We start from the raw sequence: 27,374 nt of genomic DNA on the forward strand, positions 1-27,374 counted from the left end.
ATATTACTCAAATTACAAAACTATTATCTCTAATACTGCCTATCATTTTGGTGCAAGTAGGGATTTTAAGAGAAGTCATTACTTCAGTCATCACAAGCTGTATTATTAGTGGTATTGGGTATTGTCACAGGGTTATGAATTTTTGCTGCTCGTAAGTATTTATGGAAAATAAATGTAATTTCCAAATGAAAAGAGAAGGAAGATAGCGTGGCAATGCTTAATGCTGTACTGCAAAAGTATGCCCTTAGTTATTCCAAATGGTTGCTAGACCTTCATTGTTTCCTGGTGTGATGACCTTGCTCAAAGAACAAACGTGTTGTACAACACGCAGCATTCGCTAGTCTCCTTCAATATGAGGACCAGTGTATTCCTAACATTTACACATACACACCCCAAATTCCTTAATTTTATTATATAAATTTGTTTCTGACTGAATGATAATCTTTAAAAGCTTATTCCATTTGGTATAATTTTTTAGTGGCACCTTCTGCTGTGTGCTGTCCATTTCATTGTGCTTATAATATTTATAAACAGGTGCTGAAATTTCATTTAACAGGTACTCAGTGCATCTTTTTTTTGTGACTGCAGCTTTTTGTTTGTTAACTAAATCTTCTACTTTTATCATATTTACATTTTTCCCGTTAATTTTAAAAATTAAATAGCCTATTCTCTTACTCAATCTGCTCTGACATTTGCTACTATATACATTTTATTTCTCTTTCTGTCTTTAATCTTACCTACCAGTGCATGGGTACAGAGATAAATGTTTTACTCAGTCAAATCCCAAATCTTCAGCTAAGGGAAGAGTCCATAATCAAGGTACTGTATTATGTGTCCTGATATGTCACTCTTTTAAACCATCTTCATGTGAAACTACATATGTTACAAGTAATTTTTTTGCATTTGTAAAATTATATCCTTTATTCTCATCTACATTCTGAATTTCCTCTGATTCCATTTACAAAAAAAATAATAACTGCCATAATGTCTAAGAAAAACTCATAAACTACATAGAAAGATTCATGCAGCCGGGTGCCGTGGCTCACGCCTGTAATCCCAGCACTTTGGGAGGCTGAGGCAGGTGATCACCTGAGGTCAGGAATTCGAGACCAGCCTGACCAAGATTGTGAAACCCCATCTCTACTAAAAATACAAAAATTAGCCAGGCGTGGTGGGGCACGCCTGTGATCCCGGCTACTTGGGAGGCTGAGGCAGGAGAATCACCTGAACCCGGGAGGCGGAGGCTGTGGTGAGCCGAGATCGTGCCATTGCACTCCAGCCTGGGCAACAAGAGTGAAACTCTGTCTCAAAGATTCATGCATATGAAGCTTAAATGAGCAATAAAAACTTTTCTTGGGAACTGGTCTCCTGACCCCATAAATGCTTATAAAGAGAAAGAGAAGCAGAGGTGACATTATCATGGTGACTTCTGGTCACCTAGAAACATGGCTTCGGTTTAACACTGGGAAAAGACTAAAGCTTCTCAAACAGGCTTTCTAGATCTAAAGAAGAAAGCCCACTTTAGGGAGGCAGTAGGAAAGTCCTATATCCCTGTGACCCCATCACTGAGATAAACACCACAGTTCTACAGGCATTTATGAGGGCCTCTTGATTTGAGGGTGATACAGTGCTAGTCAAATTTGAGAATTAGTATATGCCTTTGTGTCTGGATGTTTGATATTTAATAGTCTCACTTGCATATAGAAATCCTTGATTTTTCTAATTAATATAACTAAGGTCAACTTATCTCACTGAGACTCTTCTAGCATGTTAGCTTGCCCTTTCTCTTAGAAGACATCTGCTTCTGGCTGGGTGTGGTGGCTCACGCCTGTAATCCCAGCACTTTGGGAGGCATGAGGCGGGCAGATCACCTGAGGTTGGGAGTTCGAGACCAGCCTGACCAACATAAAGAAACCCTGTCTCTACTAAAAATACGAAATTAGCAGGCATGGTGGTGCATGCCTATAATCCCAGCTACTCAGGAGGCTGAGGCAAGAGAATCTCTTGAACCCAGGAGGTGGAGGTTGCAATGTGCTGAGATCATGCCATTGCACTCCAGCCTAGGCAACAAGAGCGAAACTCTGTCTCAAAAAAAAAATAAAATAAAATAAAGGTATGTGCTTCTGACTGTACATTTTATTCATTTATTTTATTTTATTTTATTTTATTTTAGAGACAGTGTCTCACTCTGTTGCCCAGCTTGTAGTGTAGTGGCGCTATCTTGGCTCACTGTAACCTCCACCTCCGGGGGTCAAGCGATCCTCGCATCTCAGCCTCCCAAGTAACTGGGACTATAGGTGTTTGTTTTTTGTTTTGTTTTGTTTTGTTTTGGTAGAGACGGGGTTTCACCATGTTGCACAGGCTGGTTTCAAACTCCTGGGCTCAAGCGATCTGCCCACCTTGGCCTTCCAAAGTGCTAGTATTACAGGCATGAGGCACTGTGCCCATTACTAAATTTATAACTTCTCATTCTTCATGGATACTGAAAAAAAAACTATAATATAATCTTGTTTAGAATTACATCATTTTGGCATGATATACAAATATTAATTCCAAATCCAGCTTCAGATTTTAGTAGACTTATGAAGTTTCTATTTTATATCTTTAAATGTCATGTGAAATTGGCCAAATAAGCAGAAGAATGTTCCTTACTTTTTTCATGAAGTCCTGAGAAATTAACTCAGCATTTGCCTTGTTAGACTTTACTAGTACCTCCTGCCAGCTTGTTTTGTTTTCAGTGTCAATGTACTGTTTCTACTTATGATCTTAGTATTTACTTTTAAATCCTGAATTTACATCAAAATATAAAATAAGATTGATTTGGGGGGTTTGGTAGGTCTGAGACTAAGATTGTGTGATTTTGAAATGCTGTATTGGATAATGCTTATGTTACAGAAGTAGCAAATGACCATATGGCTTATGATTTTTAGATTAATCAACTTGCTATGACCTCTAAAATTGTAGCTCCAGAGCATGCACCTTTTTCCTTAGTCAGTGGTATTCCCACATTAGATTATCTCACTCCATGACTTTGGCTTTTGTGAAGGTGTGTGGGCAAGTCTTCGCTCTAGCACTCGCTTGATCAGCTCTCCAACATCCTTCATTGATGTTGGCGCCCGGCTGGCAGGCAAGGACCATTCGGCCTCCTTCAGTAACAGCACGTACCTACAAAACCAGCTCTTGAAACGGCAAGCAGCCCTTTACATATTTGGTGAAAAGTCGCAACTAAGGGTAAGATATCTTTTTCTCACTTAGAAACTTTGTGGATACACTAGGGCTGTTTATAAAACATGTATCACAAACCAGGTTTGCTAGAATTTTTTTTTATAGCATGATTCTTAACCTGGAGTTAATAATCTCAAAAAATTTAGCTCTCCTTTTGAATTTATTTATATATATTAATTTTTATATAGATACATACACATATATACATATGCATATTTATTAGCCACGAAAATAAATATTTATTCATGACAGTAAAAAATCAACATAAACATCAGGAATACTAGGAAGTGTACATACGAAAAAAGAAACAAGGCTTCATCAGGCTGTGTTTTCAACAGCCTTGATTCAGTTTCCACAGGAATCTGCCCATGGCAAAACAGATAGTTTTGTTGTTGTAAACCTACTGATAAAAAAGGCTATAGAAAGATAGAAGAATGGAGAGAGGAAGACTGTGGTGCCACGTATGGAGGCAAGGCAAGGCCAAGTCTAGATTTTCTGAGTAACACTTGTTAAAACTTCTCAAGGCTATACAGAAAGAGACACATGTCCTAAGACATGTCAGAAAATTCAAAATACTAGATGCTAATCAACTGTATTCTCACTGTTAAGTTGTTGTGCTAAAGAACTTCACCATGCTGAGGGCCCATAAATTGTAAAGATGGTTTTTTCCTCCAAAAGCAACGATAATTCCTTGAATTTAATGTTTTGCAAGTCACGCATTACAAAATAAATTTCATTACCACGAATAGGTGTATAGGACATGAAAGTTACCTGTTAACTCAGAAATCTCAATGTTTAGTCCAGTGCTCCAGTTGGCACTGGACAACCTAGACAGACCTCTGGCTGAACCGTGGAGCAGAAACTGTGAGCAGAGCAGGGTGCCATTAGCAAGATCCCACATGGTTGGCCCTTAAGACACCAGTAACTGAGTCATCTCTTCTGGAACAGGCTGGTGGCTTTGCTAGCTCTTCTCCCACTGCCTGGACTGCTACAACCACTTAGTCACCAGCCTTTAGGGTAAAGGGCATAAAACTGCTGGGTAATGCTCAATTTTTAAATCTGCATATGTGTCTTCTGATACAGTAAATAATTTTATATCCAGAAAATAGAACACTTTTCTACAGCAATCCAGGGTTGCTGGTGCCAGTGTCTTCTCCAGAGCACAGACTTTCCATGCTTCAGCACAACACTTACTCGTGATCCGAATCACTCACTCTCCGAGGTTTAGCTCCTTAATACTCCCCTCTGCCATTCTCTTTGCACATGATTTCTCAGATTAGCTGTGTGATCATACGTATTTGAGGAAGAAAGAGTTGGATGCTGCCTTTTTCCTTCCCTCTCTTTTTTCTTTTTGTCTGTCCTTCCTCAATAAAGTATCATTATTATATATTTTTAATTTTTTGAGACAGAGTCTCACTCTGTCGCCAGGCTGGAATGCAGTAGCATGATCTCAGTTCACTGCAACCTCCGCCTCCCAGGTTCAAGCGATTCTTCTGCCTCAGTCTCCCGAGTAGCTGGGACTACAGGCATGCGCCACCATGCCCAGCTTTTTTTTTTTTTTTTGTATTTTTAGTGGAGACGGGGTTTCACCGTGTTGGCCAGGATGGTCTCCATCTCTTGACCTCGTGATCCACTTGGCCTCCCAAAGTGCTGGGATTACAGGCATGAGCCACTACGCCCGACCAAGTATTATTATTTTTGAAAATGTAATCCCACCATTCCGGCACAGTAGTTGTCAGCAATTTTATGTATTCCATTCAGATTTTATCTTTTATTCGATTTTGTGTGTAGAATACGGGTCTGTATCTGTCTGATATGTGCCACATTCTACCTAGCACAATGCCATCCAGTTACAATTCCATACCTTTCTCTCCCAACAAAGAAGCATAAAGGAAAGTCAATAAATTACAGTGACTTATTCTGAAAATAATCTTGAATTTGACCTTTACCTAGGTAAATTCACATACTTTTAATACTTGATTATTGGGAACAAATTCCTTCCAACCTAATGGAGTGTCTCACTACTTTGGTTAGTAACTCCTGGCTTCTAAGATAGGCATACCTAGCTTATGTATAGTTGGGAAATAGGAATCTACCTTTCCTGAAAAGTAAACTGTGTTTTGTCTATTATAAGTTTTTAAAAATAATAGAAAGGAACTCATGTATATCACTAGGTTCTTTATCTGAAGCCTGAACATCATGTTTCCATGTCGTATAGTAGTCTCCATAACTATTTTAGTCACTGTTCAACCCGTATTGTTGGATGTTTAGGTTTCTTTATCTTCTGTATATAAAATTACAGTCACAATTGCAAGCAAATAGGTTATTTTGTTATTTTTTTTATTGAGATACCATTCCCAGAGGTTTTTTTCCTATTAGATTATTTCCTTAGAGTAGCTTCCTTAAAATGGAATTATTAAGACAAAGGAAAAATTATAAAATACACATAACAAGATTTACCATCTTAACCATTTGTAAGTGTATGACTCAGTATTATTAAGTACATTCACGTTGCTGTGCAACCAATCTCCAGAAAGCAGTATTACTCTTAGAAAAGCAGATGGTCCAGTAGAGTAATTTGAGCAAAATGAAAAGAAAGTGGAAACATTTTGAGAAAATTAATTCATTCTTTGGCATGAAAAGTTAGAGGACTTTTAAATCTTCACAGCTAGGTTATTAAAATGAAATATAACAGTAGGCCATCAGTATAGCATTCTTTAATTACAAATGCAACACTCATACCACACACAAAATAAATTCCATATGGATTAAAGATGTAAATGAGAAAGTACTCAAATAAATATAGGTTGATACATATATAATATTAAGTGAAAAAATATTATCCCAAAGATAGAAATGAACAAAGCCTTTCATGGTTTTTTGATGTAATTTTTTTTTTTTTTTTTTTTAGGTGGAGTTTCACTCTACTGCCCAGGCTGGAGTGCAGTGGTGTCATCTCAGTTCACTGCCACCTCCATCTCCGGGGTTCAAGTGATTCTCCTGCCTCAGCCTCCCGAGTAGCTGGGATTACAGGTGCCCGTCACCACACCTGGCTACTTTTTGTATTTTTAGTAGAGATGGGGTTTCACCATGTTGGCCAGGCTGGTCTTGAACTCCTGACCTCAGGTAATCTGCCTGCCTTGGCCTCCCAAACTGCTGGGATTACAGGCATGAGCCACCATGCCCAGCCACGTAATTTTTTTTTTTTTGAGGCGGAGTCTCGCTCTGTCGCCCGGACTGGAGTGCAGTGACCAGATCTCAGCTCACTGCAAGCTCCGCCTCCTGGGTTTACGCCATTCTCCTGCCTCAGCCTCCCGAGTAGCTGGGACTACAGGCGCCCGCCACCTATAATCTCAGCACTTTGGGAGGCTGAGGTGGGCGGATCACAAGGTCAAAAGATCAAGACCATCCTGGTCAACATGGTGAAAGCGCATCTCTACTAAAAATGCAAAAATTACCTGGGCGTGGTAGTGTACGACTGTAGTCCCAGCTACTTGGGAGGCTGAGGCAGGAGAATCCCTTGAACCCAGGAGGCAGAGGTTGCAGTGAGTCGAGATTGTGCCACTGCACTCCAGCCTGGGTGACAGAGTGAGAGTCCATCTCAAACAAACAAAAAGTCACCACAATGTTGGTAGTCTTGGGGCAGCAAGAAAGTGATTTTTATTTCTTTCTCAATATTTATCTCTACTTTTTTCATTTTTATTATGAATATGTTTTACTTGCATAATAAGAAACAAATATGTGCATATCTACAAACTTTAATACATGTACAGTCTGGAACTCCAAAGTGTATTACCTATCCCTTACCATATACATCTTGAGAAGACTTAGTTTACACTGTTGGAGTAGTCATACTGTCCATGTATCATTAGTTGCTCTTTAAACTTCCGGGTTCATGGCCTTATAATTGACTTATATTTGGTATTATAAGCTCCATCAAGTTCCAGTCTACCAGTAGTCTCTTCCAGTTCTCAGAATGAGCATTCTTAGGCTAAGTAATCTACCTCTAGTAAGGACTAGATTTGCCATTCTAGGCAAACCACTAGACCATACTGAATGGCTCTTCCCACCAACACTGACACATTGCCATAGAAGATTGACTCTCTTGACCCATTGGCAGCCTCTGCAGCTATTTGGCCCCAACTAACTGTTTACCGTTATGCACTGCCCCATTGGAAACATCACTCTTTTACCTATAGCACTTCATCTGCCTGATTCTCTGAATCTTTATCCACAGAACTTCAAGGTAGAATTTGCTTTAAATTGTGAGTTTGTTCCTGTTGAATTTCATGAAATCCGGCAAGTGAAAGCCAGTTTTAAGAAGCTGATGAGGGCTTGTATCCCAAGCACCATCCCTACTGACTCAGAAGTGACCTTCCTGAAAGCGTTGGGAGATTCTGAGTGGCTCCCACAGGTAATGTCTGAAGCAGCTTCTTTCTTTATAACTCAGAGAAACAGAGGCCCAAGTAGATATACAGAACTGCATTTGAGAAAAAAAATACTTGGTTCCCCCACTCGCCAACATTCTCCTCCTTCATTGCGTGCCATCAGTAAAGGCCTTTCAGTTTCAGGAAATCATCTGATATAGGAGGTGAGGGAGTAGAAGTCTTGATCGCTGGGTTTTTATCTCTGTGTAATTCAAAGTTTGGTGTCTATAGGACACTTAAGGAGAAAATTATTTTTAGATGGAAATTTTTGATGTAGTAAATTTAATCAGCATGTATATACAGGGGTCCTGCTCTGTTATCAGTACAGTAAGGATCCAGGGCAGAGGACAACTTCTGCATGACTCCAAGAGCTCTCACCTTTCATTTGTCTGCCTATCCCAGGTCTCTAGATTTTAGATTCACCCCAAACTACCCACCAAAGGCACACTGGATGCCCCCAAGCCTACCTAAGGCTAGAGAAAAAAAAACAGTGTCTGTCTTTCAGTTCAGTCAACTTTGGGATATTCTTAATGGAACTTTTATTGAGAAATTAAAGGGCCTTGTCTTTAAGCTCCTTTATTTCTTATATTGCCCAGGCTGGTCTTGAACTCCTGGCCTCAAGTAATCTTCCCATCTCGACCTCCCAAAGTGCTGTGATTACAGGCATGAGCTGCCATGCCTGGCCCCCATTATTTGTTATCACCTTGCAGAAATTCCCAGTCCCCTGCCTCTATCTACCTCCAAGCATCCTGCCTCTTGTTTCCCACAGCACATTGGACTAAAAAGCAAAAAAAAAAAAAAAAAGGAATGATGTCAGTATCCAGGGCAGTGACTGTTCTCAAGATACTTAAACCAAAGAGAAATGCTACCACATATACATTTGGCTATAAATGTATCATGCCGTGTTCATTATTATTAAGGCAATTTATGGTGCTTTGCATACCCATGGAAGGAACTGATCAATACTCCCTTCTGTCCCCAGGCTATGAGCCCAAGCTCCAAACGGACCCCACCACCCAACTTATCTATCCGTGTTTCTGATACATTCTGTGCTCTGCTCTTTGCTAGAAAGTAGACGTGTACCAAAAGTTAGGGACTAAAGACAGTGGAAATAATTGCCCACTTGGGATACTGACATCTTAAAAGTTAACTCTTTAAGCAAATTCTTTTTTTTTTTTGACTTTCATTTTGTGTTCAGGGGCACATATATAGGTTTGTTGTATAGGTCAATTGCATGTCTTGGGAGTTTGGTGTACAGATTATTTCATCACCCAGGTAATAAGCATAGTACCTGATAGGTGGCTTTTCTGTCCTCACCCTCCTGTCACCTCCAACCTCAAGTAGGCCCCAGGCATCTATTCGCTTCTTTGTGTCCATGTGTACTCAATGTTTAGCTGCCACTTATAAGTGAGAATATGCAGTATTTGGTTTTCCATTCCTGTGTTAGTTTGCTTCAGCTGTGTTACTGCAAAGGACATAAGCTCATTCTTTTTATAGCTGTGTAGTATTCCGTGGTGTATATGTACTGTATTTTCTTTATCCAGTCTACTGTTGATGGGCATATAGGTTGACTCCATGTCTTTGCTATTGTGAATAGTATAGCACTGAACATGTGTGTGCATGTGTCTTTATGGCAGAACAATTTATATTCCTTTGGGTATATACTCAGTAATGGGATTGCTAGGTCAAATGGTAATTCTTTTTTAAGTTATTTGAGAAATCGCCAAACTACTTTCTACATGACTGAACTAATCTACATTCCCACCAGAGATGTATAAGCATTCCCTTTTCTCCACAGGCTCGCCAGCATCTGTTATTTTTTGATTTTTTAATAATAGCCATATCTTAGAACGAATTCTGAGCCCAAAAGAATTCAGGCCTGGTGATAGCTATGTTGTAGAAACAGTTACGTGAGGAGCTTCTCATTACTGAGTAGGACATTTGCCTTATTCCTGTGTTTAAAGTAGCCTAGGCTGGGCGCAGTGGCTCACGACTGTAATCCCAGCACTTTGGGAGGCTGAGGCGGGTGGATCACCTGAGGTTGGGAGTTCGAGACCAGCCTGACCAACATGGAGAAACCTTGTCTCCACTAAAGACACAAAATAAGCCAGGCGTGGTAGCGCGTGCCTGTGATCCTGGCTACTTGGGAGGCTGAGGGAGGAGAATCACTTGAACCTGGGAGGTGGAGGTTGTGGTGAGCCAAGACTGCGCCATTGCACTCCAGCCTGGGCAACAAGAGCAAAACTCCGTCTCAAAAAACAAAATTTGTTTAATAAAATTAAATAAATAAATAAAGTACCCTAGCTCTGTTTAAGATATGGGTTTTTTCATTTTTGTTCTTGTTCAGAGTTGGATTCAAATTGCAAATTATGTCTGATGATCATTAAAATATTTTTTAAAACTAGAATGTTATACATTTGGTTTTAAAATCTATATATTGTTCTCACACCTTAATTGTTTATTAAGGACTTTGAGCCAATTGATGTGGCTTTAAAAACTTAGCAAAAATATAAAAGTTCTTTTCTCATTTAGTACACAGCACATGGAGTTTTTTTTTTTTTTTTTTTTTTTTTTGGAGACAGAGTCTTGCTCTGTCCCCCAGGCTAGAGTGCAGTGGCACAATCACAGCTCACTGTAGCCTATATCTCCCAGGTTCAAGCAATCCTCCCACCTCAGCCTCCTGAGTAGCTGGGACTACAGGCAGATGCCACCACGCCTGGCTGATTTTTGTATGTTTTGTAGAGATGGGGTTTTGCCATGTTGCCCAGGTGGTCTCGAACTCCTGAGCTCAAGCACTACTCTCGCCTCAGCCTCCCAAAGTGCTGGGATTACAGGCGTTGAGCCACCACGCCCAGCCAGGGGTATCTTTTTTAACATATAAATCATTTACCATAAAATTTATCCTTATGATAAAAGTATACAACTCAGTGCTTTTTGGTACATCCACAATGTTTTTTGTTTGTTTGTTTGTTTGTTTTTTGAGGCAGAGTCTCACTCTGTCGCCCGGGCTGGAGTACTGTGGCCGGATCTCAGCTCACTGCAAGCTCCGCCTCCCGGGTTCACGCCATTCTCCTGCCTCAGCCTCCCGAGTAGCTGGGAGTACAGGCGCCCGCCACCTCGCCCGGCTAGTTTTTTGTATTTTTTAGTAGAGACGGGGTTTCACCGTGTTAGCCAGGATGGTCTCGATCTCCTGACCTCATGATCCACCCGTCTCGGCCTCCCAAAGTGCTGGGATTACAGGCTTGAGCCACCGCGCCCGGCCATCCACAACATTTTGCAACTATCACCACTATCTAATTCCCAAAAAATTTAAGAATATCTGAAATAGAACTTACTACATCATGGAAAAACAAATTTTTTTTTTGAAAAACAAATTTTAAATCCAATAAAATTCATGTGAATTTCCTTCCTTTGCTGGGAAGTCCACATAGAATATCTTTTGTACTCTATGGAATTATAGCTTACCTACTTTTGGGGGAATCATGTAAGGTAATTTTATTTCATTATGTATTGTTTTAAAATGTGTCTACCTTTTTGAAGTGTCATTTTGTTGTTGTTTTTATTGAGATGGGGTCTCACTATGTTGCCCAGGCTGGTCTCAAACTCCTCAAACTGACCTGCCCAGCTCAGCCTCCCAAAGCGCTGGGATTACTGGCATGAGTCACTGCACCCAAACAAAAGTGTCATTGTTTAATCTTGGTTTGAAAGAACTTTAAGTATTTAGAACATTATGTGGTTCTTTTATCCAAGTGCTTTATCCCTAACTCGTTTGATTATCCAGGGAAAGCAACTCTCTCTGACTTCTGCACTCAGAAAGTACTTGGTCTAATTGTGTTCTCCTTCCTATCTCTTAGCTTCACAGGATAATGCAGCTGGCTGTGGTTGTATCAGAAGTACTTGAAAATGGTTCCTCAGTTTTGGTCTGTTTGGAGGAAGGCTGGGACATCACTGCACAAGTAAACTATTAGACATATTTTTTTGATACTTCATTTTATATTTATATTTCCATTTGGTTGTTTTTAAATTCTTCAGATGAATGTTTTTTATAATGACTAATGTGTTTATGGACAGAGAAAGTCCTATGTTAACCACCTGGTATCCATCAGAAAACTCTGTACCATGAGCTCTTAGCCCCTACGCAGCCTGGAGCTCTGGCTCCAGGCATCAAGCTCTCCCACCCACAGATTTACCATGCAGGCTTGCGGATGGAGCCCTTGACCAGCAGTGTGAGGTGTGGACCATCCTTTCTGGGTTTTGTCAGTCCATTCCCTGGCTCTCTGTAGGCCCCACCTTAACCCACTCCAGAGTGAAAAGTGAGTTCAGACTACATTAAGACATTAATCTGCATCTGCCAAAAAGTAGAATTGATTTTAACTGATCCTCTGGCCTCTGATTAACTTAGGAAAAGGTTGTTGTCAGCAAACTGGCCAGTTAAGGATTAAAGGCTTAATTCCCTGAAAGTAAACTTGTAGCCAAAATGAATTTGAGCTTTAGTTTTTACTGGAAAGCTTACAGAATTCATTTTATTGGCCATCCTGGAATGGTTAGTGAACAAATTTGCTGTCCAGGTAAATTTGTGAATTAGCTATTATCAGAAGGAAGTGCTTTTATCTTAGTAATAGGACTTTTTCAGAACTAAAATTAATAACAATCCATCCTGTTTGTGCCCTAGGTGACATCCCTGGTTCAGTTACTCAGTGATCCCTTTTATAGGACACTTGAAGGCTTCCGGATGTTGGTTGAAAAAGAGTGGCTCTCTTTTGGTCATAAATTCAGTCAGCGGAGCAGCTTGACCCTCAACTGTCAGGGGAGTGGTTTTGCTCCAGTCTTCTTACAGTTCTTAGACTGTGTACACCAGGTAAGTAGAGCAAGCTTGAGTTGACTTGATGTGAAGGAAACAACACAACGTACTAGCATTGATGGAGCACTGCGATGGTGTGCCAGGTACCTTCCTATCATAACTCTAATTAATTCAGCCATAGGACATGCTGAAATCTTAGCAGTAGACTCCTAGAAATGGAAAAGAAAAAAAATTAGTTGGTTTCTGAAACGAGGACAGCTAAGCTGGCTACTGGGCTTGCCCCAAGTGAAGTAGCCAGCACTCTAAATGACCATCTTCAAAGAAGAGGAGCAAACTTGGGCTTATTACCTAAGAACAAAATCTGTAGCTAATAGGGGTCCTGAAATCCAGCACATGGTCTGCGCAGTTCAGGAGGACCCCAGCTTGTGCCTAGGAACATAAGAGGTAAAGCCTAACCCCTGGAGAAATAATCAGGGCCCAGCCAGATAGACATACAGGCTTGAGAACACTGGTCACTTCTACCACATTGAGAAACTGTGGTACGTATACACCATAGAATACTATGCAGCCATAAAAAAGAATGAAATCATGTCTTTTGCAATGACATGGATGTAGCTGGAGGCCATTATCCTAAGCAAATTAGTGCAGAAGTAGAAAACCAAATACCTCATGTTCTCACTTATAAGTGGGAGCCCAGGTATATCCATTCAAATGCACTGAAGGTAGGGGAGATGTGAGTGCTCCAGGCGCCCTCCTGCCTTCATCGCAGGCACATCAGATACAGACCTCTGGATGGGACCTCGGTCAGGATTGGGTTTGAGAATTGGATGGCACCGAGCTTGCAAGTTGAAGACTGAATTGGCCTAGGAAAAGCAGACCTATTTCCAGCCTTCATTTGACCATAATCCCAGGGTTGGATGAATGAGTTCTGGCATGTCAAACCTATTTGTGGGAATGGTGAGCCTCTTTGAAACACACTGGCCTCAAATATCGATTGGAAAGAAAAGTAGAACTATGTTTTCAGGAACCAGAGTTGAAACGAACTTTGATGACACCAAGTTAGTATGTGGTTATGTTTTATTTTGTTTTTATTCTAGTAATCACTTGATCAGCTTTCCAAATCACTACATAATTTTTGTTAATAACAGCTTTATTGAACTATATATCATACAATTCACCTGTTTAAAGTGTTCAGTAGTTTTGAATCCATTCACAAGGTTGTGTAACAATTACCACAATCAATTTTAGAGCATTTTATCACTCCAAAAAGAAACTCCATACTCATGAGCAGTGACTTTCCAACCTTCCACCCCACACACAGGAAGCTATGTTTTTTTACTGCTCTAATTTACTTATTAATGAAAAGACCTGTTGAAGAATTTCATTGATCTGTCCAAGCAGTTACTGGAGGAGCTCGTTACAAGGTTAAGCATGTACCTTTAAACTCTTTGCAGCAAAGAGTATACTATATTTGTTTTCTGTTTGAATATTGGCCTTTTTATTCAGACTCCTTTTGGCAAATAGATGAGAGAGAAGTTTGGAGACCATTATCTCTGAAACAGAAAGCTTACCTGAGGCCAAAGGAGAGGAGCAAGCATCTCTTCTCACTTCTAGGCAGGTGAAAGCATATGAGTTCTTCATGAAAGCACTTCTTATCTTTTTATTATGCTTATCAATTGGACTAGACTATTTCCTGCCTCCATATACCACCATTACTAACAATTACTAATTTGTGTCGACTGCTTACTATGTGCCAGGCACTGTTCTGAGCACTACACGTTATTTTAGTTCATCATTGTTTGAATCTTTCGCTGACCCTCACCCTCCCACTTCATTTATATTTCTAATGAGTCAGGTATAGACATCTTTGATAGCATCGATAGCACTAAAGTATATTTATTTGTATGTAAGTATTGCCCTCTACTTAGTCTGAGAATTCCCGGGAACAAGGACTATGTCATACTAGTCTTCATATCCCTAATATCTAACACAATTACAGTTTCAGTCTCTGGAATATAATAGACAATAAATAGATAATCTCAATGAATATATGAGAATTTGAAAGACCACAAGTCTTGTTCATGCTCTTACCACCCTCATCAAGACCATCTAGAATATCCTGGCCAAGCATGGTGGCTCATGCCTGTAATCGCAGCACTTTGGGAGGCCAAGGTGGGTGGCTCACGAGATCAAGAGGTCAAAACCATCCTGGCCAACATGGTGAAACCCCATCTCTACTAAAAATACAAAAAATTAACCGGATGTGGTGGCACGCATCTGTAGTCCCAGCTACTTGGGAAGCTGAGGCAAGAGAATCGCTTGAACCTGGGAGGCGGAGGTTGCAGTGAGCTGAGAATCCCCCACTGCACTCCAGCCTGGTGATAGAGCAAGACTGCGTCTCAAAACAAACAAACAAAAAACCCATCTAGAATATCCTAAGTAGAATTGCTGGCATAATCTTCCAAAAACTCAGATACAATCCTTTTATTCCCCTCCACAAAAGTCTTGAAAAGCAAACAAACAAAAACCTTCAGTGGCTCCACATTTCCAAAAGAATTACCCTTCCACATATTCAATTTGAATATAATTGGGGGAACCAAAATGTCCTACAGTAGGTGAATGACTGCACAAACTGGGATACATCCATACCGTGGACTACTACTGAATAGTAGAAAGGAATTACTGGCACATGCAACACTTTAAAGGGATCTCAAGGACATTATATTGAAAGGGAAAAAAAAGGCAATCTCAAAGGGTCCAATTGGGTGTGATTCCATGTATATAATTTTTTTTTTTTTTGAGACAGAGTCTCACTCTGTCACCTAGGTTGGAGTATAGTGGTGTGATCTCGGCTCACTACAACCTCGGCCTCCCAGGCTCACGCAATCCTCCCACCTTGGCCTCCCAAGTAGCTGGGACCATGCCTGGCTAACTGTTTGTGGTTTTGGTAGAGACAGGGTTTTGCTCTGTTGTCCAGGCTAGTCTTGAACTCCTGAGCTCAGGCAATCCATCCACCTTGGCCTCCCAAAATGCTGGGATTACAGGCGTGAGCCACCATGCCCAGCTAATATTTTCATAATGACAAGATCATAAATTATTGGTTGCCAGATTCAGGATAGTAGGGGAGAAGGAAATGAGTGACTATAAAGGGGTAGCATGAAAAACAAACCAAATGTCCATCAACTGATGAAGAGATGAATAAATTCTGGCATATTAATTCAGTGGAATACCACTCCACACACAAAGGGAATGAAATATTAATATTACAAAGACATGACCAATCTTGTGATCATTATGCTCAGTGAAAGAAGCCAGGCAGAAAAGACTATCTACTACATAAGTGTATTTATATGACATTCTAAAAAGGGCAAAACCATAGTGACTGAAAGCAGATCAGTGACTGCCTGGGACCAGTGACCAAGGGAGGGGATGAATCGTCATGCAAACGGCATAAGCAAACTTTTCAGCATCAGGAAACTGTTCTGTATCGTGATTGTGGTGATGGTTACACAGCTGTGTACAGTGACCAACACTAATAAAACTGTACACTTAAAGTAGGGAAGTTTTATATTTAAATAATACTTCAATAAATCTGGAGGAAAAAATAATAATCTATAATTAGTAAGTCCAACATCTCAGTAAACTAGAGTTCCAGAAAAAGAAAACAGCAGCTACCTTGTTTCTACGGAGAAGAATTTGGGGCCCAGAAAGTACTTGCAGGTCTGCCTGCTTGCTTTCTGGAGACAGGGCAGGACACAGGTCCAGGGAAATCCCAGTTCAGTATGCAGACTTTCGTTTTTTCCATGCTATTTTCAGTGTCTCCTAAGTCTCATCACTATGTGTCTGGTGTTCCCAAGTCTAGAGCTTATCAGGTTTGTTTTTTTGTTTGTTTTTCAGAAAATAAACCTCTGATCTGTTGCTCTGAAAAGGGTAATCATATGACTACATGGGGTGGGAAAGGACCTGGGGTCTACCTACTGCCTCCATAGACTTCTAGCTAGTCCCATTTCACCCCTGCAGTACTCAATACTTGGGCCTCTGTGCCCTGAGCCTTTATGGGTTTACCTTAACAGCAAATTGTTACCTTCTCAAATCATTTACCTCCTGGCAGGGATCCCAGTATAGCTTCTCCTCTTCTATCATTTACTGCTATTCTTCCTTCTATTTTCCATCTTTCAAAAATTTGCTGAATTGCTTTGGCCCAATACTATGTCTCCTCCCATTCTCCCCACTCCCTTTTGGGTTTTTTACCTCTTAAAAATTCCTTTAATGGGGGCGGATTCCAGGGGAATGAGCTTGTACAGCCAAATTTGGCTTAAGTTAAATGTACTACTTAATATGTTAAATCTCTATGTTCAACTTGCAGAATTCTGCACACCTAAACACTAGGGTCAGCAAAATAATCCACTCACAATCAGTAAGAGATAGGAGGTTCTCGTGTAAGACATACTATCCTCAAAGATGGAAGCATCATTGTCTCCCAAGTACAATAATCCTTACTTGGAATGAAATTCTTCTATTTTATTATTGGGAATGGGGCTCGGGGCGGGAGGAGTGGGAGAGGTCTAGATGCTGGAAGGTAACCTATATTCTGTGAGTACCCCTTAAGCGGTATGATTAAAGCAATTTAACACACACTAAGATGTAGCATAACTTACATTCCTATTATCTTTAGAATACATTACAATAGATACACTACAATAGATACAAAATATTAAGTTAATTAAAACAATTTGGGGTATATATTTAATTTCTGCTGTTTTGTTTTATTTACTAATCAGCTGAATTTAAGATTCATCTGGGTTTTTTTTTCAAATAAAGAGTTAAAATTCAAATGTTCTATATAAACCAGTTGATTCTGAAATCAAAAACAGAAGTTAACTTTTAATTAAAGTTCGATTATTTGTAGGTGAAAGCTTCACAAACTGTAAAAAGTAACATTGTTCAGTATCTGGAGACCCTATTAGTATGATTTCAAATCTGGCTGTGCTAAATTAAAATTTTTAAAATTAAAACATAAATTTTTAAGAATTTGCCTTAATCCTCCTTTCACTTAATACCTCATACATAATAACCTAAGTGCAGACAAGTCATAACAAAGCAAGCATATGACCTTAATTGCAGTAAGTAAAGCATGCTTGGCTACCAGAGGTATCAGCTTTGGTGATGCAAATTATTTTGTGCTGAAAAGGGATTGTTTATTCACTCAAAAACAGTGGAATCTAAGAAGACTATAGTTAACAAATAGTTTTTCTGACTCTTGCTGACTTAATTATAAGGTAGTGTTTCATCATCTTTGACATACGGTTTTAGGCATTAGAAAATGCCTTCTTTGAATGCCTTCCAAGTGAACACTAGTGCTTTACATGACTCTGGCTTTTACCAGATAATTCGAATCAGTGCGGCCCTCAGTCTCTCAGGGACACACAACCCGGCTAGGCCCAAGAACATCAAAAAAAATAGGTTCAAAATTACACAGCAGCAAGTGAAGCTTTCCCAGATGGAATATGTTCCCTGCTTATTAACCATTTCTAACATTGAATGCCAAAAGGCAGTCCATGGACATATGCCTAGACTTGTCCATTAGTACTAATAAAGTTACAAGAAAACAGATGAAGCACTGATCTTAAATTAGAACTGCCTCATTATATAAAAAGCCATTGTTTATGCCAGTATATCCAGGTGTCAAATGAATTATAAATGCTAGCTCACGGTTTCATAATAGCAACATCTGGCAGATTTTTTGCTTCTAAAAGAAATTGGCTTAGTTCAAATGATATCATTACAGGACTTCCTTTTCTTAAAATAGTTGAGCCAAATTTTTTAAAAATCCAATATACAAGGATTAAAATTTTATGTAAAATTTCTTTTAAAAATATAATACCAAGAGAAAACCATATGAATAGTATGAATGAAAACATGAAGAAAGCATCCCCTTCATTCCGGCATTAGAGTAACTCTTTGAGGGCATCTTAGAACTTTTTCAGGATTTTTGACTTTGATTTCAAAGTTTATTAAAATTGTAAATTGATTCAGTCTGGTCTGGCTCTATGTGATTCTCCTCATGGTTACCTTATGACAGCACTATGCTAGGTCCGACCCCAAAGAGAAAAGCTATTTGCCTTTTGAAGATATGAGCCTTCCTTGTGAGCACATATGTGAGCCGCTAAGCTGCCCGCACACAGGTTGGTTATTCTAAAATTTATCCATTAATATTGGCAAAATAGCTGTAGCTGATGGATTCTTGGTATATTCAAGAGTTTCTGCTGTCTGCTTCCTATTCAACTGCAAACTGGCAAAAATGAACATAATCCAATCTGTTTTATAACAAGGCAATTTTGCATCAAAGCTTAATATTTAAGGCCATATAATATGGAAGGATATAACACAAAGTACACAATTAATGTTTGTTAAATCTTAATCTGTGAAATAACAAAAATTAATATTAGCTACATACTGCTCTAGGGTCTGTTTAACCCTATCCACAGTATTTCACGTGTTGATGTGTAGTGTCTCTTGTAGCTCAATATTTATAATTCTGAAAGGAGAATCCAGTTTTAATGTATTAAATTTTATTTCCAAAATGTTGATCTTTCCAGGGATTTGAGTCATAGCTAATTTTTATGGGCCTTTAAATTTTACAAAGTACTTAATGGCACATGGGCAAAAAACAAGACCCTATAAATTCATGTTTCTCCAAATTCCATTTCAGATTCTCTTTGTATAAATAAGTGAAGTTGGCAAGTTTCACTCCATAACGGAAAAACAAAACTAAAATGCTTCATGCAGTTTAGTCTTTTTAAGTCTATGTACTTTTTAACCTGCAACAAAACAAATACAAAATTATTTTGAACAACAGAATCCAGATGATGCCTGTGAGAAGTCTAAAACTCTATTCATCACCATACTTAGGGAAATGCTGACACAGAATTAATTTATTAGCTGAAATACCTATCATTCCCAATTCTATATAATATAATAAGGCTACATTTATTTGAAGCACATTGCCTTTAGGCCCCCAAAATCTTGTGGCCAACAATAAAGAAAACTAATGAAACCAAAAGCTGTTCTTTGAGAATATTTATTGATATAGCTAGAGATAAACCTCTAGCTAGACTGCTTGAGGAAAAAAAAGACACAAATTACCAACACTGGAAATGAGAAAGATGACGTCACTACAGATTCTACAGATATTATAAGGCTGATCCTTATTGTAAGGCTGATCCTGGGTATGGTGGCTCATGCCTATAATCCCAGCATTTTGGGAGGCCAAGGTGGGATCAGTTGAGCCCAGGAGTTCAAGACCAGCCTGGGCAACACAGCAAGACCCCAACTCTTAAAAAACGTAATAATTTTTTTTTAAATCCCTGTTAAGCAAATGAAAAGACAGATCACAGAGTGGGAGAAAATATGTGTAAACCATATATTTGCTGAAGGATTTATCTAGAATACATAAAGAAACCTTAAAATTCAATAATAAGAAAACAACCTTTTTTAAATTTGAGATGGAGTCTTGCTCTTTCCCCCAGGCTGGAGTGCAGTGGCAAAATCTTGGCTCACTGTAACCCCGCCTCCCAGGTTCAAGCAATCCTTTCACCTCAGCCTCCCAAATAGCTCGGATTACAAGTGTGCACCACCACGCCAGGCTAGTTTTTGTATTTTTAGCAGAAATGGTGTTTTGCCATATTGGCCAGGCTGGTCTCAAACTCCTGACCTCAAGTGATCCACCCACCTCAGCCTCCCAGAGTGCTGGAATTATAGGCATGAGCCACTGTGCCGGCCAACAACTTATTTTTTTAAATGGGCAAAACATTTGTACTGATTTCACCAAAGATATACAAATAAGCACATGAAAAGATACTTGACATCACTCTTCTTTAGAAAATGCAAATTAAAATCACAGGAGTCTAGGTGAGTTCCATTGGCAAAGAGGAAAAGAAACCAATGAACTGGACAAACTGTGTCACTGGGGTGCAGGACTCAATGGAGAAAGTATGATTTTTCTTGCTTCCTAGAAATCTAAGCACCAGTAAGAGTTCAGCCATCTCATCATTCCTTCATACATGATGGAAGAAAGACATCTCAGAAAATTCCTTATGTTTCTTAATGTCAGCTTCTAAACGTAGTATCTAGGTACTAATCAACCCAGCCTTGAGGTCTATCTGACTTTTCTTTTTCCACCAAAGAAATGCTTACATGCTTGTTACTTTATCGCTGAAGAGTAAAAAAACAAATTGCTCGGTATCTTCTCTTCCGCTTCCAGTAGACCAGATCATTAACCCCAGTTTGGGGGCAGATTGTTTTTCAACCCCAAACAGCAACTGGAGGTGCTCCTGTGGCACACAGGAGGACACAAGCATAGTGCCCCCAGGTGTATACACCTTGATGCTCTCCCCAAGCACCCATTCCTGTCCCAGTGGAGTGGGTGCAAGAGGCCTTGGAAAATTGTCTAACCTTTCTAGCATAATTGTAGGGGGCTTGTGGTGAGGCCAATATACTGGGCTATGAAAGCATTTTTTGACTTGTAAAGAAATTTCACTTTTAATCTGAGTTCATGATCTCTCTGAAATGCCTGTAAGTTCAACTTAAGATCATGTTTATTATCATTTCCATTCTACTTTTACCTCAGAAGTGGTTCTTCAAAATTGTATTCCTGAGTAGATTAAATATCAGAATAATCAAGAAAAGATACAAGTATGTATGAGGCATGTGGTTTCTGTGGAGAACAGTCATTGAGAGAAATGTTATTTTGAGGCTTTAATAAAGTTTTTTTTTTTTTTTTTTGAGACACAGTCTCGCTTTGTCGCCCAGGCTGGAGTGCAGTGGCGCGATCTTGGCTCACTGAAAGCTCTGCCTCCCAGGTGGAAGCCATTCTCTCGCCTCAGCCTCCTGAGCAGCTGGGACTAGAGGCACCCGCTACCACACTCGGCTAGTTTTGTTTTTGTATTTTTAGTAGAGAGGGTTTCACCATGTTAGCCAGGATGGTCCCGATCTCCTGACCTCGTGATCCACCTGCCTCAGCCTCCCAAAGTGCTGGGATTACAGGCGTGAGCAACTGTGCCTGGCCCTTGAGGCTTTAATAAAGATTTTTAAAAGAGATTTTAGAACATGTTGTAGACTGGATCAGTGGAAGGAACTCTTCCTTCCCTGGAAACAGTGAGCGAGGGGCTGACCTGTGACTACTGAAGATTTATTCCGAGGGCTGTTGGGGCAGTTGCCCTTGGAGCTCACCCTGCCTGAGCACACTGCAGATTCCTTCTCCCCGGACTCAGATGGTAGGGAACCAAGTTCCATCCTCAGTTTCCCTGTCCCCTTCTTCTGCACCAGCACCCACAATCTAAGTCACCCCCCTCTCCATCACTGGCCCCTTGGGATGGGGCTGTTGATTCCAAAGCCACAGCTCAGACTGGAGAGCTCTGTATGGCATTACAGGACAGGTTGAGGGGGAAACTTGAGGTCTGAACAATGCTTAAGGAAGGAGCCAGGAAGGCCAGAGAACCAGGCCTACTGGAGAGTCAAACTCAGGGCCTTCTTTGCTCTGCATAAGTATTAGTAGGGGCAAGCATTTGAATGAGAATTGCTGTATTAAGGGACATGGTTGACTACTGAGACACACATAGAAGGCTAACAAAACAAGGAAATAAAAGGTATTTTTTAATATTGATCCTTAATTATGTGTCAGCTCTGCTTGTTTTATTATAACTATAAACTATTCAAGTTTAGCCTTTATCATTTTTTCATTCATTCATTCAGAGACAGGGTCTCACTGTGTCACCCAGGCTGGAGTATAGTGGCACAATTACGGCTCCACTGCAGCTTTGAACTCCTGGACTCAAGCGATCCTCCTCCTCCGCCTCCTGAATAGCTAGGGCTACAGGCACGTGCCACCACACCTGGTTAATGGTTTTAATTTTTGTAGAGAAAAGGTCTCACTATGTTGCCCAAGTTGGTCTCAAACTCCTGGCCTCAAGAGATCCTTCCACCTTGGCCTCCCAAAGGTGCTGGGATTACAGGCATGAGCCACCTTGGCCTCCCAAAGGTGCTGGGAGCCACTACCCAGCCAGTTTTTATAATTAGTTGCTCATATTACATGATCATAGGAAATCCATGATTTCTTATCCCTTCATTTTCACTGAGGAGAAAACTCATACTTAATACAAATGCTTACAGTTCTAAAAACCTGGAGTATGGCACACTACCTAGCTATTCAGAACCATGTCCCATGGAAAGCTCTGCTGTCCTGTGGAGATCTGATGCAACAGGAAGGCATTGGCTCACATCAAGGAAGCAGTTCCATGGTTTGCAGGCCTACTGCATAGGAGTCTTTTTTTTTTTTTTTACGGAGTCTCGCTCTGTCGCCCAGGCTGGCGTGCAGCGGTGCGATCTCGGATCACTACAAGCTCCGCCTCCCGGGTTCACGCCATTCTCCTGCCTCAGCCTCCCGAGTAGCTGGGACTACAGGCACCCGCCATCTCGCCCGGCTAGTTTTTTGTATTTTTAGTAGAGACGGGGGTTTCACCGTGTAGACCAGGATGGTCTCGATCTCCTGACCTCGTGATCCACCCGTCTCGGCCTCCCAAAGTGCTGGGATTACAGGCTTGAGCCACCGCGCCCGGCCGGAGTCAAACTTTCTTAATGCATCTTCCTAAAATCCATTTTATTTTGCATTACTTACAAGCTAAAATTTTAATTCAATTAAAAAGCCAATAAGAAAATGTAGGAAAAAAAAGCCCTTTAATCATCACAGAAAACCAGGTTCCTAACCAGATGATAAATGTTGATAAATCAATGTCCAGATCATAACTTTAAATTCCCATTGGTCCACTGGACAGTCAACATACTACACACATGCCTGCTCACTCTGGCTGACCCAGCTGACTGACTACAGGGCCTTATTGCCAAATTAAACTTGGAGGAGAATGCTGACTTTTAGACAGCTTGCCTTAGTGTTCATTTGAACCAGCTTTTAAGCAAGTGCAGTTATGACTGGAACTTATTTCAACCAAACAAAATTTTCTAGCTGGTCATGAGAGATTGTTTAAGCAATATAGAGGTGAGATCGCGAGGCGGGCTGGGGAGTTTCACAGGATCATCAGCCTACCCTCTGCCAACGTGAGATGGCTCCACAGTCTGTATACGGTTTGCCTAAAGCATGCTATGGCTCAATGACCATTCTAAGCTTTGCCCAGCCTTCTGCCTCCCATGGCATTCACTCATTCCTTTTTCTGTGCCCAGTGACCTCACTGCCTAATTTACTGATGAAAAATTAGGGCTAAAAGGCATTAGTTCCTGCCCTTACCCTTGGCACTTGAACTGTTTTTCTCTTGCCTACCTTTCAACCCTCCGTTTCCAAAGCTGTTCCCTAAATCTGGGCCCAAGTCTCATTCATTCTTGCTTTCCCAGGATCTTATTATCTTAGTTATTAGCTAACAAATTTTTCTAAAATGTGTTCTGTTGGCTCCTTCTGGATTGCCTTCAGACACACACACATTTCTTTTGACCAGAAAACATCTCTTGCTGTCCCCTTAAGCCACCACCTTCTCTTCTCAATCCTTTTCATTGCCAAACTTCTGTAAGAATAGTTTTTCTTCTTGTATGTCACACTATTACACCACAGTTACCTGGAAAGCAAGAACCATAACTTATGTTAATATATATCTATCACGTGCCAAGCACAGTATAATGTAGTGAGTGGTGTAGAGACTTTGGAGCCTAATAAGCCAGGGTTAAATTTGGGCTCGCTAATTACTGTTTAATGTCATTGGGTAAATGTCTTAATCTTGCTGATCCTTTGCTTTCTCAATTGTAAAGTGGAGATGGCCGGGCGCGGTGGCTCAACCCTGTAATCCCAGCACTTTGGGAGGCCGAGACGGGCGGATCACGAGGTCAGGAGATCGAGACCATCCTGGCTAACATGGTGAAACCCCGTCTCTACTAAAAACTACAAAAAACTAGCCGGGTGAGGTGGCGGCGCCTGTAGTCCCAGCTACTCTGGAGGCTGAGGCAGGAGAATGGCGTGAACCCGGGAGGCGGAGCTTGCAGTGAGCTGAGATCCGGCCACAGCACTCCAGCCTGGGTGACAGAGCGAGACTCCGTCTCAAAAAAAAAAAAAAAAAAGTGGAGATAATAATGCCTCTCTTGCTATACATAGAGATTAAATGAGATTATGTTTATTTTAAAAAAAAAAAAAAAAAACCTCGTCTGGTGTCTGGCACATAGTAAGTGCTTGGAAAATCTGGTTCCCTTCCCATCTCTACTCATGGTAGGGATTCAGGTATTTGTTGAGTGAATGACTGAATGGTCTCCTGCATGTTTCAGTTGAGCCTTCAGTGGCCTGGCATCCCTTTTTGTTCTGTTTGATTCTTACTCTGTTCTTTGCCTTGTGTGTTTCAGGTTCACAACCAGTATCCAACTGAGTTTGAATTCAATCTCTATTACTTAAAGTTCTTGGCTTTCCACTATGTGTCTAATCGCTTTAAAACGTTTCTCCTGGATTCAGACTATGAAAGATTAGAGCACGGTATGTGTTTGTATGCCCTTGTTTCATCTTTTTTGTTGGTTCTGCATGTTTTTAATGAAAATTCTAATAATGCAACTACCCCCAAGAGTGACAAGCTGAGTTAAGGTTTAACTCTGAACTATGAATGTAGAGTGGATAAGTGGCCAAATTCTGAAATTATGTACCATGTTAGCTCTTAGCAGGCGGTCATTCCTATAGCATCTTTGTAAAATTAAAATGTTTACTATTGTGATACCTCAAAGTGATCACACTGTTTGAGCAGGAACTTTGACTCATAGTTTTTCCAACCCTGATGCACTCTGGTAGGAAGGGTGCCTGCCCTTGGAGACAGCTTGAATAGCAGCTAAGACCCTGTGGTCTGGACCAAACAGACCAGGGTAAAATCCCAGCACCAACTGAGTATTTTGGGGAGGGGTTAAATGCCTCTCTGAGCCTCAGTTTCCTCATCTTTAAAACGAGGACAGTGATACCATCCCACCTGTCAGGGCCATGATGATCACACGAGAAAATAGTTGTAAACTCTTCACACAGTCACTTAGCCTCTTAGCACAGTCACTAGCGCATAGGAAGCACTCAGTAAATTTTAGACATCGCTAGCATTATCAGTGATAGTGATGAACTATTTTTTTAATAGCAGTGATAGTTGTAATGAGTAGATTCTGAAAGTCAGCCCTGGTAAAAACATTTCCCAAGGGGATTTTACATTCTTTCTTTTATAACTGTTACAGGGGGAGAGGAAACACATGACTATTTTTGTTAAGACAAGCAAACAAAAATCAGCTCTGTTCAATGTATTATATGCACTCAGTATCGTAAAGAGGACTCTTTAATTCCAAGAAAATATTTACTGATGTTCTCAGTTTGAAATCTGAAATCAGGAAATACTGCTTTCCAGGGCATCCTATTGAAATTGTCTAGTATGATATTTCATACTTTTGATAAGGTAAAGAGCACTGGTGAGACCATTTCCCATCCTATTTATACTTCCAGTCCTTTGTTAACTCATAGAATTATTATTCTTCACATCACAATCAGAAACCTTAATTTCTTAAGCATCTGCATACTGCTTATTGGGAAGGTAGTAAGTATAGTTGGTTACAACTGCCCAAGGCCTGATCTTCTTTTTTTTTTTTTTCTTTTTTATTGAGATTGAGTCTCACTCACTTTGTCTCCAAGGCTAGAGTGCATTGGTGCAATCTTGGCTCACTGCAACGTCTATCTCCCAGGTTCAAGCAATTCTCCTGCCTCAGCCTCCTGAGTAGCTGGGATTACAGGCCCGTGCCACCATGCGCAGCTAATTTTTGTATTTTTAGTAGAGACAAGGTTTCACCATGTTGGCCAGGCTGGTCTTGAATTCCAGGCCTCAAGCAGTCTGCCTGCCTCAGCCTCCCAAAATGCTGGGATTACAGGCTTGAGCCCCCGAGCCCGGCCCCAGGTCTGGTCTTAAGTGGACTGACCTGTACCTACAGGGGTCACCATGTCACTCAGCTTCATCACTGAAAGGAACAATATGTACAAATATTGGTGGGAGTAAAACGCAAGTATTTGCCTCTCTGGAGTAGTTGTGTTTTTGGGGGGTTTGTTTTTTTGTTTTGTGGGGTGGGGGGTTATTTTGTTTTGTTTTGTTTTTGAGGCAGGGTCTCGCTCTGTCTCCCAGGCTGGAGTGCAGTAGTGGCAGGATCTCGGCTCACTGCAGCCTCTGCCTCTGGAACTCAAGCAATCCTCCCACCTCAGCCTCCTGAGTAGTTGGGACCACAGGCACGTGCCCCCATGCCCACATAATTTTTGTATTTTTTGTAGACATAGGGTTCTGTCATGTTGCCCAGGCTAGGTTTTTGGTTTTTTAACAAAGCAGTTTGTTTTGCTGAATTAAACTGATCAGCAAATTACCTTAGCAGCATGCAGATGTGGCCAAAGACCAAGGCTTCTCCTATAGCAGATGACTGTTCTCTTCATTTGAGAAGCAACAAGGTCTAGTGCAGTGGTTCTCAGACTTGACTGAACATTAGAATCACCTGGGGAGCTTTTACAACTTCTAAGGTCCAGGCAACATCCCCAACCACTTATGTGATGGCAAGGCCCAGGCATCAATAGCTTTTAAAACTCCCCAGGTAAGGCCAGGCACGGTGGCTCACGCCTATAATCCCAGCACTCTGGGAGGCCAAGGTGGGTGAATTGCTTGAGGTCAGGAATTCCAGACCAGTCTGGCCAACATGGCGAAACCTCATCTCTATTAAAGATACAAAAATTAGCCAGGCGTGGTGGCATGTACCTATAATCCCAGCTATTTAGGAGGCTGAAGCACACGAATTTCTTGACCCCAGGAGGCAGAGGTTGCAGTGTCCAGCCTGGGTGACAGAGTGAGACCCTGTCTCAAAAATAAAGAATAGAAAATAAAAAC

At 40.7% G+C, this 27,374-nt stretch overlaps 1 protein-coding gene and 1 long non-coding RNA gene across 3 annotated transcripts in view; one reads left to right on the plus strand and one right to left on the minus strand.

Moving 5' to 3' along the window:
• SBF2 (SET binding factor 2) overlaps positions 1-27,374 on the plus strand; it is a 546,407-nt gene that overhangs the window by 502,868 nt on the left and 16,165 nt on the right. For both annotated transcript variants that reach the window (XM_026454017.1, XM_026454018.1), the window contains 5 exons: positions 3,047-3,231; positions 7,463-7,639; positions 11,507-11,608; positions 12,325-12,510; positions 24,847-24,973. In XM_026454017.1, coding sequence (XP_026309802.1) covers positions 3,047-3,231; positions 7,463-7,639; positions 11,507-11,608; positions 12,325-12,510; positions 24,847-24,973 — 777 coding nt within the window. The remainder of the gene's footprint in view (positions 1-3,046; positions 3,232-7,462; positions 7,640-11,506; positions 11,609-12,324; positions 12,511-24,846; positions 24,974-27,374) is intronic.
• Positions 12,147-27,374, minus strand: part of LOC111524633 — a 52,194-nt gene continuing 36,966 nt past the window's right edge. Inside the window, exon 2 of the long non-coding RNA XR_002725834.2 lies at positions 12,147-12,662. This is a non-coding gene — a long non-coding RNA (uncharacterized LOC111524633). The remainder of the gene's footprint in view (positions 12,663-27,374) is intronic.

Source organism: Piliocolobus tephrosceles, chromosome 13 (genome assembly GCF_002776525.5).
Source record: "Piliocolobus tephrosceles isolate RC106 chromosome 13, ASM277652v3, whole genome shotgun sequence".
NCBI classification, from domain to species: Eukaryota; Metazoa; Chordata; class Mammalia; order Primates; family Cercopithecidae; genus Piliocolobus; species Piliocolobus tephrosceles.